This window comes from Lithobates pipiens, unplaced genomic scaffold (assembly GCF_037356315.1).
Source record: "Lithobates pipiens isolate NorthernLeopardFrog02 unplaced genomic scaffold, aLitPip1_a1.2 Scaffold_19, whole genome shotgun sequence".
Taxonomy (NCBI): Eukaryota; Metazoa; Chordata; class Amphibia; order Anura; family Ranidae; genus Lithobates; species Lithobates pipiens.
In genome coordinates, this window is record NW_027507764.1 from 373,949,531 (window position 1) to 373,962,865 (window position 13,335).

Consider the following 13,335-nt stretch of genomic DNA (forward strand, 5'->3'; position numbering starts at 1 on the left):
GGCTTATCGGAATCTGAAAGCCCCCCCCTTTAACAAGGGGGATGCCAGATCACGGCCTCACACCCTATGTAAATGAGTATGGGGTAAAAAAAAAAAAAAAAAAAAGTGTCAAAAATAAAGAAACGGTACACAGGTTTTTGATAAAGGAATTTATTAAAGTAGCTCCAGCGTCTCTTCTCCTTACAATTTCTTCTCCCTTCGGCGATGTCTTCATCCTCTGGTTCTTCGCTCTCTTCTCCCGCTGCCGGGACTCCTTTCTGCTGTCTCCTCCCTCTGTTCTTCCTTCCTTTCTATTTTGTCTGGGACTTGCACACCCCAATGTCAGAATTCCAAGACTAACTCATTTTAACTTGTTTACTCTTATAAGGTACAGCAGTAACAGCAGATTAATAAAGTTGATATATTTTTCATATTTGTGTATTTTATTTTTCATTATACTCCTGAGGCACAATTAAAGTCCCACCTTGTTCTACCTTTTTTTTGAACCATAGTTGCTTACTTCTTTACAAAGTTTTGTAACAGAAAAGAGACATTTTTTTCTTTATTTCAAAATTTTTTAGTCAGTTTTTTTATTCGTAACGCAAAAAATAAAAATCCCAGTGCCGATCAAATACCACCAAAACAAAGCTCTATTTGTGGGGAACAAATATATAAAAATGTCATTAGGGCACAGTGTCCCATGACCGCGCAATTATCATTTAAATTGTGATAGCGCTGAAATTTAGACATTAGAAAATTGGGCAGGAAGGTGTATAAAGTGCCCTGTACTGAAGTGGCTTAAATTACCTTTATCAAAGTTTACAGATCGTCAAAGAAAAAAACCCTATTATATAAACCATTGATATAACATTTATTTAGCAGTCCTAACATTAAAATGTACAAACAGAAAAAAACAGTGCCAACCTAAGTGCAGTATAATAAAACACAGGTATTTATTCACAAGGTAATCCACTCACTCTCTATTGGAGTAAAACAGGCACATCATTTATATGGTCATCAGGTACGTCACAGAGCTCCCTGTGGTAAGCAGTCCTCTTTGGCTGTGGGTTCTCGTCCGGTGGCGCCGGTGGTTCCCAGCGTACAGTGTAATTACGATACCTCCCCTATGTGGGGCGGGGTTATTGCAGCCAGAGCTTAGGGTTTATTTTGGTAAACTGTGTGTTGCAGACCGACCAATCAACATCGCCTCTTCCCTATTTGACCACTTCCAACATGGTGGTCGGTATGCCTGATGAAGGAGCACGCATGCTCCGAACGCGTGCGCAACGACGCCATCACAGCGCGACCCCGAACAATCCATCAGCTGACCCCCGTGACGCTGCGATACCGAGCCGGAGACGCTGGGAACCACCGGCGCCACTGGACGAGAACCCACAGCCAAAGAGGACAGCTTACCCTAACGAGCCCTGTGACGTACCTGATGACCATATAAACGATGTGCCTGTTTTACTCCAATAGAGAGTGAGTGGATTACCTTGTGAATAAATACCTGTGTTTTATTATACTGCACTTAGGTTGGCGCTGTTTTTTTCTGTTTGTATATCTCTTAAAGGTGCCTTCTACCCTTGAACATGCTGCCTCCCTGCTTGTGCTAAGAAACCCTTTTTTCCCTGTGGCTATAATCTACCATTTCCTGCTAATGTCTGCACAATGTACTATTGACTATTATCTGGCATTGCTTATTAAGAACTGCAGAATCTTGTGAATTTGTCTTCTGAAATACTACACTAGAAGTCCAAATACTGCTGTATATCGTAGTCACAGTACATACCTTCCATCTCCCCATCTTTCACCCCATTTTTTGTTTGTTTGTCCCCCCCCCCTTTTGCCTTCCCATTAGCCTTCCTCCACCCTGGATATATGTAAACCAGCAACGCAACAAAAAAAATCTGTTAACATTAAAATGTACAGACTTTTCACAACGTATTGAAAGGTACAAATAATCCAGGACAAAATTCCAATGTAGCAGTGTCTAAGTTATAATAGCAAAAAAGGTAAAAAAAAAAAAAAAAAAAAAAATAATAGGTTTGCTCTTGGCAGATTCAGCCACTATTAAATGCTTATTTTTGAGAGATGTCGCCATTTGGTTCCTCTTCTTCAAGTATGGTCACTTGGTCAGCATGTAGCTCAAAGTCCATCTCCTCTTGTTCCTCAGAGTCCATGGCACTGAGCAACTGATAATCCCGTGGGCTGAGGTCATAAGAAGACCACTTCTGTTTTTTCATTTTTATCCTTTGAAACTTTTCTTTCCTAATTGCCGCAAGTTGTTCAAGCTGTCGCTGAGAATGTTCATTGCTGTCAGCTTCAATTACCCTGGCTTTCATTTTTTTCTTGTAAGCTAAAATTTGTTGGTTAAGTTCTGCATGATCAATACCAAAGAAAGGTAGCTGAAATGCAGACACTTCTTTAAGGGCTTCTGTATCCAGTTTCCTTAAACAAAACAGATATTTGTTAAACATAATATAGCACATACAATTTAAAGGTCAGCTCTACCTGAAAGTGATATTTACATTTTGCATAGTTACTAGCAAAAACTGGTTAACATGCTGTCCTTGGTCTTTCCACATACATGTCCAATAACACCCAGCTGATGTGACCATTAAAAAGCAGAATCTTCATTATTTACACAAGTATCCAAAAGGTGATTCAACCCACTTTTTTTTTTTTTTTTTTCAATAATGTTTTATTCGATTTTGTCAGATATACAATATAGATAACAGTATATTAATATAAACAAATGATTGAAAGCAGATTGGAAAACGTAGATCTTTACAAATAGCAATCTACGAAGTTGTAAAACAAAATAATTAAGTCTAACTTTGAAGTAAGCGTTATGCTAAAATGTAACATTCAATATCAAGAGTTACAAAACAAAATAAATTGAGAGAAGAGAAGAGAAAAAAATAAAAAATAAATAGCATATATATATATATATATATAAATACATATATATATACACATAAATATATATGAAAGAGCTTATTGTGAAAAAAAAATAAGTATCCAGTCACCCCAAATGGGAACTCACTGTGACCGGATACTATAATATAGCATAGGATCAAAGTGTATGAAAAGTTGGTCAAAGGAATAGTGTGTAGGTATGAAGTTAGGATTGGAAAGTAACTACATAAAGTAAACAGAAACTGTAACAAAACAATGTGTCTATCATAAGGATCTATCTGAGAGAGGGAAGGATAGTATCGTAGGAGAGAAGGTTTCTTGGAAGGAGAGTAAAATCCAGGAGTGTTGGCAGATATCAACAGGTGTAAATATGGTATGAGACTCCCCAAGGAGCTAAGTGTAAATACAACCGTTGTTTTCTAAAGTAAGGAAATACAATTATATATATTCAAACATAAAAAAGGTTAATAGAGGTGTGAAAAGGATTCAAGCATATTCATGACTTGGTAAAATCCATTTAAATGATGAATTAAATTATCTTCATCCATTAAGCAAAGCGTGATATTCTTGTGTGGTGGTAAAGTGTTGCCAACAAGACCATGTATGTATAAATTTGGAAGGGGTGTCTCTTGCTTGATGGATCAATTCTTCCATTTCAGCAGTTTTTTGGATGCGCTCTAACCAATCTCTTATTAATGGTGGGGTAGATGAGCGCCACTTTCTAGGGATACACATGTTAGCTGCCATGATCATGTGCATAGTCAAAGAGTGCAGGTAGGTACGTTTTGGTTTTGCAGGATAGTGTAAAAGAAATTGTGCTGGTGTGTAGTCTAGTTTGTATGTGGTGATGGTTTGTATTAAAGCATGAACTTTCTTCCAGAAAGGTTGGATCTTGCTGCAAGACCACCATATGTGTAATAAAGAGCCTTGTTCATTTCCACATCGCCAGCATTGTGAGGATACAGAAGGAAAAATATGATGGAGTTTGAGAGGGGTTCTATACCATCTGGTAATGAGTTTATAAGCATTTTCTTGTGCGTAAACATTCAGAGACCCTTTGTGTACAATTGTGTATATTGTTTCCCATTCTCTACGAGTGAAGTTAATAGATAACTCATTGGACCATTTCATGGAGGTCCAATCATTCCATTGCATTTGAGATGGGAACAATAATGCATAGGTAAAAGAAATTAAGTGTTTATGTGGTTCAGATTTTTGACACATATCTTCAAAAGGGGTGAGAGCCCTGGACCATTCTATGTTTGGAGATCGCGAGTCAAGGAAATTTTTGATTAGAAGATACTTTTCGTATGTAATTGTGTTTGGTCTAAGGAGGTTCGATAGTTCATTATAGGAAAGTAGATTGTCGATTTTAAAGAAATGATGGGCTCTGATCTGTTTGTAAGGCCATTGAATCTTCAGTAAGGGCTCCCGCATTCCCTGAGCAAATGCAGGGTTGAGTATGATCGGTGTCATTGGACCTGAAATGGATGAGATATTATATTTTTTGCAAGCCTTTCGAAAAGTAAAAAGCGTAGAATTGATCAAGGGGTGTGTTTTGTGTATTGTTGGAGTGTGATTACATGTTATCCAAGGTAGTTGTGCAATTGGAATTTTAGATAAGGAATTTTCCAATTGGACCCAATCTTTGGTGGAGGAATGTAGGTTCCAATCTACAATTCTTGTTAAATGGGCCGCTTGATGATATTTTTCCACATCTGGAAGACCAAGTCCTCCACTAAGCTTGGGAAAGGTTAGTTTGAGGTAATTCAATCTGGGACGTGTGGAACCCCAAATAAAATTGGTGCATATTCTTCTATATGTTGAGAAAAACGTGGATGGAAGCTTGATAGGGATCGTTTGAAAAAGGTATAAAACCCTTGGTAAAATGTTCATTTTGAGTATAGCTGTTCTCCCAAACCAAGAGAAAATACCAGTAGACCATTTTTTAAGGTCATTAGTAATATTACGCAGTAAAGGTAGGTAGTTTGTGTCATATAGATCTTTTAGAGAGGACGGTAGTTGGATTCCTAAATATGAGATGGTGTGAGTGTTCCATTTGATAGGGAAATTGTTCTGACACTGTGAGCATTGTTCAGAGGATAAGGTGATATTTAGTGCCTGGGATTTTGTAAGATTGATTTTGAGATGGGATAATTGGTTAAAGTGATTGAGTGTTGTCAAAAGTTTTCGGTAGGGTTGTCAGTGGCTCTGTGAGGAACAAAAGTACGTCATCTGCGAAAGCAGCTAGTTTGTAAGTACGGGAATGTATATCGATGCCTTTGATATCTGGATTTGCTCTGATGCATCGAAGGAGTGGTTCCAAGGTGAGTACAAAAATAAGTGGGGAGAGGGGGCATCCCTGTCGTGTGCCATTGGAAATGGGAAAGGCGTTCGATAGGTGGCCATTAATGCGAATTCTCGCCGTGGGATTGGAGTATAGCATAAGAATATAATTAAGCATACGATCTGGGATGCCAATTGTTTTCAAGGATTCCGACATATAATCCCAGGCCACTCTATCGAACGCCTTCTCCGCGTCCAACGACAAAAAGAATCCTTTTTGTTTAGATTTGGTGAGCCAGTGGTGGATGTTAATGGCTTTAAGGGTATTATCCCTCGCCTCTCTGCCCGGAATAAAACCTACTTGGTCGAGGTGAATAAGGTCAGGGATTAGGGGAAGTAATCTGTTTGCCAGGATTTTTGCATACCATTTAAGGTCTACATTTAGTAGGGATATCGGTCTGTAATTAGGCACCAATAAGGGATCTTTGCCAGGTTTGGGGATGACCGTAACGTGTGCCATCAATAAATCTCTTGGGGGTGTTATAGATGTGGAATATTCATCAAATGTGGTTGTGAAAATAGGTAGCAGCAATTTTTGGAATGATTTATAATAACCAACAGATAGACCATCCGGTCCTGGGCTTTTGATTCAACCCACTTTTACTCCCACATAAAAATGAATAAAACAAAATCATTTTAGATTGAGTTCACCTTTAACACAAACAGGTTTGATTTAAAAGACAAAATTAGAGTTTTGTGAAAGAGATGAACTTACTGTAAATAATTTTGTGCTTACATTTAAGGGATCATTCACATGGATGCTCGGCCCCATAGAGTGTGAAGAGACGTTTGTTTACTTTTTGTCCTAACCCTAAACTGCATCCCGGGAGCCCATTTAAAGTGAATAGGTATGCATTGGCTATTAGAACCCACCCAGACAGCCAACTTTGACAGGTACAGACACACAGGTTTCGCGTTTGTGAACTCGTCTGTTCGTACCTGTGCGGACATGTGTATCAATTCTTTTTAATAAGCTGTCTACACGCAGAACAAAATGACAACAAACAGGTCTTTACACTGTATGGGACTGTGTGCAACAGATTTCTAAGCTGCCAGTGAGATTCTGTGTATATGTGATTTGCACATATGTAACGTTTGAACGTTTACATGTGTACAATCATAGTGTAAATAGTTTGTTGGCCACCACAGCTAGCAGTTTCTGCCACCTGTATTCTAGCAACCAAGGACGCCAATCTTGCCACCAACATTAATACAGTCAGCAAGTTCCCCATGAGGTCTGTTCTGACGGCCAGTGGGAGCAGCACTTTCTGCCTGTGTATCATTTGATTGGCTTGGCCAATCAAATTCCACATAGACGTAAACAGCTCCTCCCAAAGCTATCAGAGGGACCGACATGTAAAATCAATAGTGTGTAATCAATGACTTACACGTTCATATTTACACATCATCTCTGAGCAGTGGCAGAGGCCAAAAGAGCCATATGCATGTACACAATGCAACATGTACATCCATACACCGATTTTGACAGGTACCTTCTCCTACTAATGCTCCAATTGACGTGATCAGAAGCAGAAGTTCTCTTTCCCCTTTCCTTTCTGAGGTCTTCCGGGACACGATAGGTCCCAGAAGACTCTGGGACTAGTCACAGACCGCAGCGCCGCTCGTGCATGCGCATTGTGAATCCGGCGAGGGAGGACACAGGGAGAACATGACTGGGGTGAGCACACCACTGGATCCTGGGACAGGTGAAAGTCAACAGCTACAGTTTTTGTGGGATGGGGGAGAAGGTTATGATGTGGTGGCGAAGGGGTACAGGGCTGAGTCAGATTGCGTGTCTCGGGATTGAGCACACCGGAATTCCACAATAGCAAGAGGCTTCCGATAAGAGGAGAAGCCAGGCTCGCTGGCGGGGGATCCCTCACATTTTTGTAAATATTATATCTTTTCATGTGACAACACTGAAGAAATTACACTTTGCTACAATGTAAAGTAGTGAGTGTATAGCTTGTAGAACAGTGTAAATTTGCTGTCCCTGCAAAATAACACACAGCCATTAATGTCTAAACTGCTGGCAACAAAAGTGAGTACACCCTTAAGTGAAAATGTCCAAATTGGGCCCAAAGTGTCCATATTTTGTGTGCCTACCATTTTGTTCCAGCACTACCTTAACCCCCTTGGGCATGGAGTTCACCAGAGCTTCACAGGTTGCCACTGGAGTCCTCTTCCACTCCTCCATGATGACATCATGGAGGTGGTGGGTGTTAGAGACCTTGTGCTCCTCCACCTTCCTTTTGAGGATTCCTCACAGATGCTCAATAAGGTTTAGGTCTAAAGACATGCTTGGCCAGTCCACCTTTACCCTCAGCTTCTTTAGAAGGCAGTGGTTGTCTTGGAGGTGTGTTTGGGGTCGTTATGTTGGAACACTGCCCTGCGAAACAGTCTCTGAAGGGAGGGGATCATGTTCTGCTTCAGTATGTCACAGTACATGTGGGCATTCATGGTTCCCTCAATGAACTGTAGCTTCCCAGTGTCGGCAGCACTCATGCAGCCCCAGACCATGATACCACCATGCTTGACTGTAGGAAAGACACACTTCTCTTTGTATCCCTCAACTGGTTTCTGCCACACACGCTTGACACCATCTGAACCAAATAAATTCATCTTGGTGTCATCAGACCACAGGACATGGTTCCAGTATACCACTAGTCTGCTTGTCGTCAAACTGTTTGCTGGTTTTCTTGTGCATCATCTGTTGCCAGCAGTTTAGACATTAATGGCTGCATGTTGAGTTATTTTGAGGGGACAGTGTTGTCACAAGAGAATATATATATAAAAAATTTACACATACATACAGTTAGGTCCATATATATATTTGGACACAGGCACAATTTTCATACATTTGGCTCTGTATGCCACCAGAATAAAATTAAAACATAACAATCCAAATTAATTTGAAGTGCAGACTTTTAGGACCTGCAACCATTTTTATACACAGCCCCCCCCCCCCCATTTTCAGGGGCTCAAATGTAATTGGACAAATGATTATAATCATAAAATTTTCATTTTTAATAATTTGTTGAGAATCCTCTACTGGCAATGACCGCCTGAAGTTTGAAACCCATGGACATTACCAAAGGGTTTCCTCTTTTCTGATGCTTTTCCAGGCTCTAACTCCAGCTGTCTTCAGTTGTTCTTTGTTTGTGGGTCTTTGTCTTTATTTTTGCCTTCAGCAAGTGAAATGCATGCTTAATTGGGTTGCAATCAGGTGATTGACTTGACTATCGACGATTATTCCACGTATTTTCCTTCAAAAGCTCCTGGGTTGCTTTTGCAGTGCGTTTTGGATCACTGCCCATCTGTACTGTGAAGCGCCATCCAATCAACTTTGCTGCATTTGGCTGTATCTGGGCCGACAATATATCTCTAAACACTGCAGAATTCATCTGGCTGCTTTGGTCTTCTGTCACATCAATCAACACCAATTACCCAGTGTCACTGGAAGCCATGCATGCCCATGCCATCACACTGCCTCCACCATGTTTTACAGATGACGTTGTGTGCTTTGGATCATGAGCTGCTCCAAGCCTCCACACTTTTCTCCCTGTCATTCTGATACAAATTAATCTTGGTTTCATCCATCCAAAGAATGATTTTCCAGAACTGGTCTGTCTTTTTTAGATATTTTTTTGGCAAAGTCTAATCTGGCTTTTCTATTCTTCAGGCTTTTGAATAGTTTGCACCTTGTGGTGAACCCTCTGTATTTCCTCTCGTGAAGTCTTCTCTTGATTTTAGACGTTGACAATGATACGCCCACCTCCTGGAGAGTGTCCTTCACTTGTCTGGATGTTGTGAATGGGATTTTCTTTACCATAGTAAGGATTCTGCAAACATCCACCCCGTTGTCTTCCATGTATATCCAGGCCTTTTTAAATGTTGCTGAGCTCACCAGTATGGTTTTTCTTTCTTCAGAATGTACCAGATTTGGCCACTTCTAATGAGGCTGCCATCTCTCTGATGGATTAGTTTAGTTTTAGAAGCCTTACAATGGCCTGTTTCACTTGCATGGACAGCTCCTTAGGTTCACAGCAATAGATTGCAAATACCACAAATTTAATCAACTCCAGACCTTTTACCTACTTAATTGATGAAGAAGTAACAAAGGAACAGCCCACACCTGGCCATGAAACCGCTTTTGATTCAATTGTCCAATTACTTTTGTTTCCTTGAAAAAGGGGGGGGGGGTCGTTTTTTTTTTTTATTATTATTATTATTTTTTTATTTTTTATTTTTAAAGAGCTGTAATTCCTAAACCCTTCCTCTGATTTGGATGTACATACCCTCAAATTAAACCCGAGAGTGTGCACTTTTAGCCCATATCCATTATATAACTATAGCTTGAATATGTTTGGGTAAATACCTGAAAAATACTAAAATGGTGCCTGTGTCCAAATATATATGGACTTAACTGTATATACAGTGGGGATGGAAAGTATTCAGACCCCCTTAAATTTTTCACTCTTTGTTATATTGCAGCCATTTGCTAAAATCATTTAATTTCATTTTTTTCCCTCATTAATGTACACGCAGCACCCCATATTGACAGAAAAACAGAGAATTGTTGACATTTTTGCAGATTTATTAACAAAGAAAAAAAGAAAAACTAAAATATCACATGGTGCTAAGTATTCAGACCCTTTGCTGTTACACTCATATTTAACTCAGGTGCAGTCCATTTCTTCTGATCATCCTTGAGATGGTTCTACACCTTCATCCATCTGTGTTTGATTATACTGATTGGACTTGATTAGGAAAGCCACACACTTGTCTATATAAGACCTTACAGCTCACAGTGCATGTCAGAGCAAATGAGAATCATGAGGTCAAAGGAACTGCCTGAAGAGCCCAGAGACAGAATTGTGGCAAGGCACAGATCTGGCCAAGGTTACAAAAAATTTCTGCTGCACTTAAGGTTCCTAAGAGCTCTGTGGCCTCCATAATCCTTAACCACTTAGCACCGGCGTATTGTAATATGACGCCCGCAGATGGGATCTCCCATCCTGGATGGGCGTCATATGACTTCCTCTCATTCCCGGTCATCTAGGGGGCGCACGCCCGTGGTGTCGCTCGGGACCCGGTGCTCATGCCCGGCGGCCGTGATGTCCGCCGGGCACCCGCGATTGCTCGGGAACACAGCAGGAACGTGGATCTGTGTATGTAAACACACAGATCCACATAATGTCAGAGGAGAGGAGACGGATGGTGTATTCTCAGTACAGAGAGAGGGGACTCAGGAGGGAGGGGACTCACACCCCTTGTGAGTCCCCCCCTCCACAGTTAGAATAACTGCCAGGGAACATAATTAACCCCTGCAGCACCCCCTAGTGTTAACCCCTTCCCTGCCAGTCACATTTACACAGTAATCAGTGCAATTTTATAGCACCGATCGCTGTGTAAATGTGAATGGTCCCAAAAATGTGTCAAAAGTGTTCGATGTGTCCGCCATAAAGTCGCAGTCACGAAAAAAAATTAAATAAAAAAATAAATAAATCGCAGATCACCGCCATTACTAGTAATAATAAAAAAAAAAAAAATTAAAAAAATGCCATAAATCTATCCCCCATTTTGTAGATGCTATAATTTTTGCACAAACCAATCAATATACGCTTATTGTGATTTTTTGTATGAAAAATATGTAGAGGAATACGTATCGGCCTAAACTGAGGAAAACATTTTTTTTTCTAAAAATTGGATATTTATTATAGCAAAAAGTAAAAAATATTGTGTTTTTTTCAAAATTGTCGCTCTTCTTTTGTTTATAGCGCAAAAAATAAAAAAGACGCAGAGGTGATCAAATACCACCAAAATAAAGCTGTATTTTTGGGGGGGAAAAAAGGACGTCAATTTTGTTTGGGTGCAACGTCGCATGACTGCGCAATTGTCAGTTAAAGTGGCGCAGTGCCGAATCGCAAAAAGTGCTCTGGCAAGGAAGGGGGTAAAATCATCCGGGGCTGAAGTGGTCAAATGGAAGATGTTTGGGACGACCAGAACCCTTCCTAGAGCTGGCTGTCTGGCCAAACTGAGCTATTGGGGAAAAAGCCTTGGTGGGAGAGGTAAAGAACCACCCAAAGATCACTGTGACTTGGCTCCAGAGATGCAGTCGGGAGATGGGAGAAAGTTGTAGAAAGTCAACCATCACTGCAGCCCTCCGCCAGTCGGCTTTATGGCAGAGTGGCCCGACAGAAGCCTCTCCTCAGTGCAAGACACATGAAAGCCCGCATGGAGTTTGCTAAAAAAAAATAAAACAAACACCCAAAGGACTCCAAGATGGTAAAAAAATAAGATTCTTTAGTCTGATGAGACCAAGATAGAACTTTTTGGCCTTAATTCTAAGTGGTATATGTTTAGAAAACCAGGCACTGCTCATCACCTGTCTAATACAGTCCCAACAGTGAAGCATGGTGGTGGCAGCATCATGCTGTGGGGGTGTTTTTCAGCTGCAGGGACAGGACGACTGGTTGCAATCAAGGGGATGATGAATGCGGCTAAGTACAGGGATATCCTGGACGAAAAACCTTCTCCATATTGCTCAGGACCTCAGACTGGGCTGAAGGTTTAACTTCCAACAAGACAATGACCCTAAGCACACAGCTAAAATAACGAAGGAGTGGCTTCACAACAACTCTGTGACTGTTCTTGAATAGCCCAGCCAGAGCCCTGACTTAAACCCAATTGAGCATCTCTGGAGAGACCTAAAAATGGCTGTCCACCAACTTTTACCATCCAACTTGACAAAACTGGAAAGGACCTGCAAGGAGGAATGGCAGAGGATCCCCAAATCCAGGTGTGAAAAACTTGTTGTATCTTTCCCAAAAAGACTCATGGCTGTATTAGATCAAAAGGGTACTTCTACTAAATACCGAGCAAAGGGTCTGAATACTTAGGACCATGTGATATTTCAGTTTTTATTTTTTAATAAATCTGCAAAAATGTCAACAATTCTGTGTTTTTCTGTCAATATGGGGTGCTGTGCGCACATGTACACTGCTCAAAAAAATTAAAGGAACAGTTTTAATCAGAGTATAGCATTGTCAAAATCCTGGAATATTGATCTGGCAAGTTAAATAGCAGAGGAGGCTGTTAATTTCATTAACACCAAAGCAGCTGAAACTGATTAACAACAGGTGCACTAGATGGGCAACAATGAGACAACCTCCAAAATAGGAATGGTTTTACAGGTGGAGGCCACAGACCTTTTTTCCCCCCTACTCATCTTTTGAGTGTTTTTCACTAGTTTTGCATTTGGCTAGGCTCAGTGTCACTACTGGTAGCATGAGGCGATACCCTGGACCCTATAGAGCAGTGGTTCTCAACCTCAGTCCTCAAGCACCCCCAACAGGCCAAGTTTGCAGGTTTTCCTTTATCTTGCACAGGTGCTTTAAAATCAGAGTCAATGGCTTGGTATTTTAGACAGCTATTTTATCTTAGAGAAATTCCCAAAACATGGCCTGTTGGGGGTACTTGAGGACTGAGGTTGAGAACCACTGCTATTAGGAGGTTGCACAGGAAGTCCAACTCCTCGAAGATGGCACATCAATATGTACCATTGCCAGTAGGTTTGCCGTGTCTCCCAGCACAATCTCAAGAGCATGGAGGAGATTCCAGGAGACAGGCAGTTAATCTAGGAGAGCTGGACAGGGCCATAGAAGGTCCTTAACCCATTAGCAGAACCGATATCTGCTCCTTTGTGCAAGGAGGAACATGATGAGCACTGCCAGAGCCCTACAAAATTACCTCCAACAGACCACTGGTGTGAATGTCTCATCAAAGAATCAGAAACTGCCCTCTAGTGGGCCCTATGTTCACTGCCCGACACCGTGGAGCTCGATTGGCATTTGTCATTGAACAGGTTTGCCATTGGTGCCCTGCGCTTTTCACAGATGCATACAGGTTCACCCTGAACACATGTGACAGATGTGAAAGGGTCTGCAGAAGCCGTGGAGAATGTTATACTACCTATAACATCGTTCAGCATGACTGGGTTAGTGGTGGGTCAGTGATGGTATGGGGATGCATAGCCATGGAGAGGGGCACAGACCTCTACAGGCTAGACAATGGAACCCTGACTGC

The 13,335-nt window shown here is 41.1% G+C and overlaps 1 protein-coding gene across 2 annotated transcripts in view; it reads right to left on the minus strand.

Moving 5' to 3' along the window:
- Positions 1-1,876: 1,876 nt before the first annotated feature.
- RBFA (ribosome binding factor A) overlaps positions 1,877-13,335 on the minus strand; it is a 39,143-nt gene continuing 27,684 nt past the window's right edge. For both annotated transcript variants that reach the window (XM_077492308.1, XM_077492309.1), the window contains exon 7: positions 1,877-2,430. In XM_077492308.1, coding sequence (XP_077348434.1) covers positions 2,061-2,430 — 370 coding nt within the window. In that variant the 3' untranslated portion in view covers positions 1,877-2,060. The remainder of the gene's footprint in view (positions 2,431-13,335) is intronic.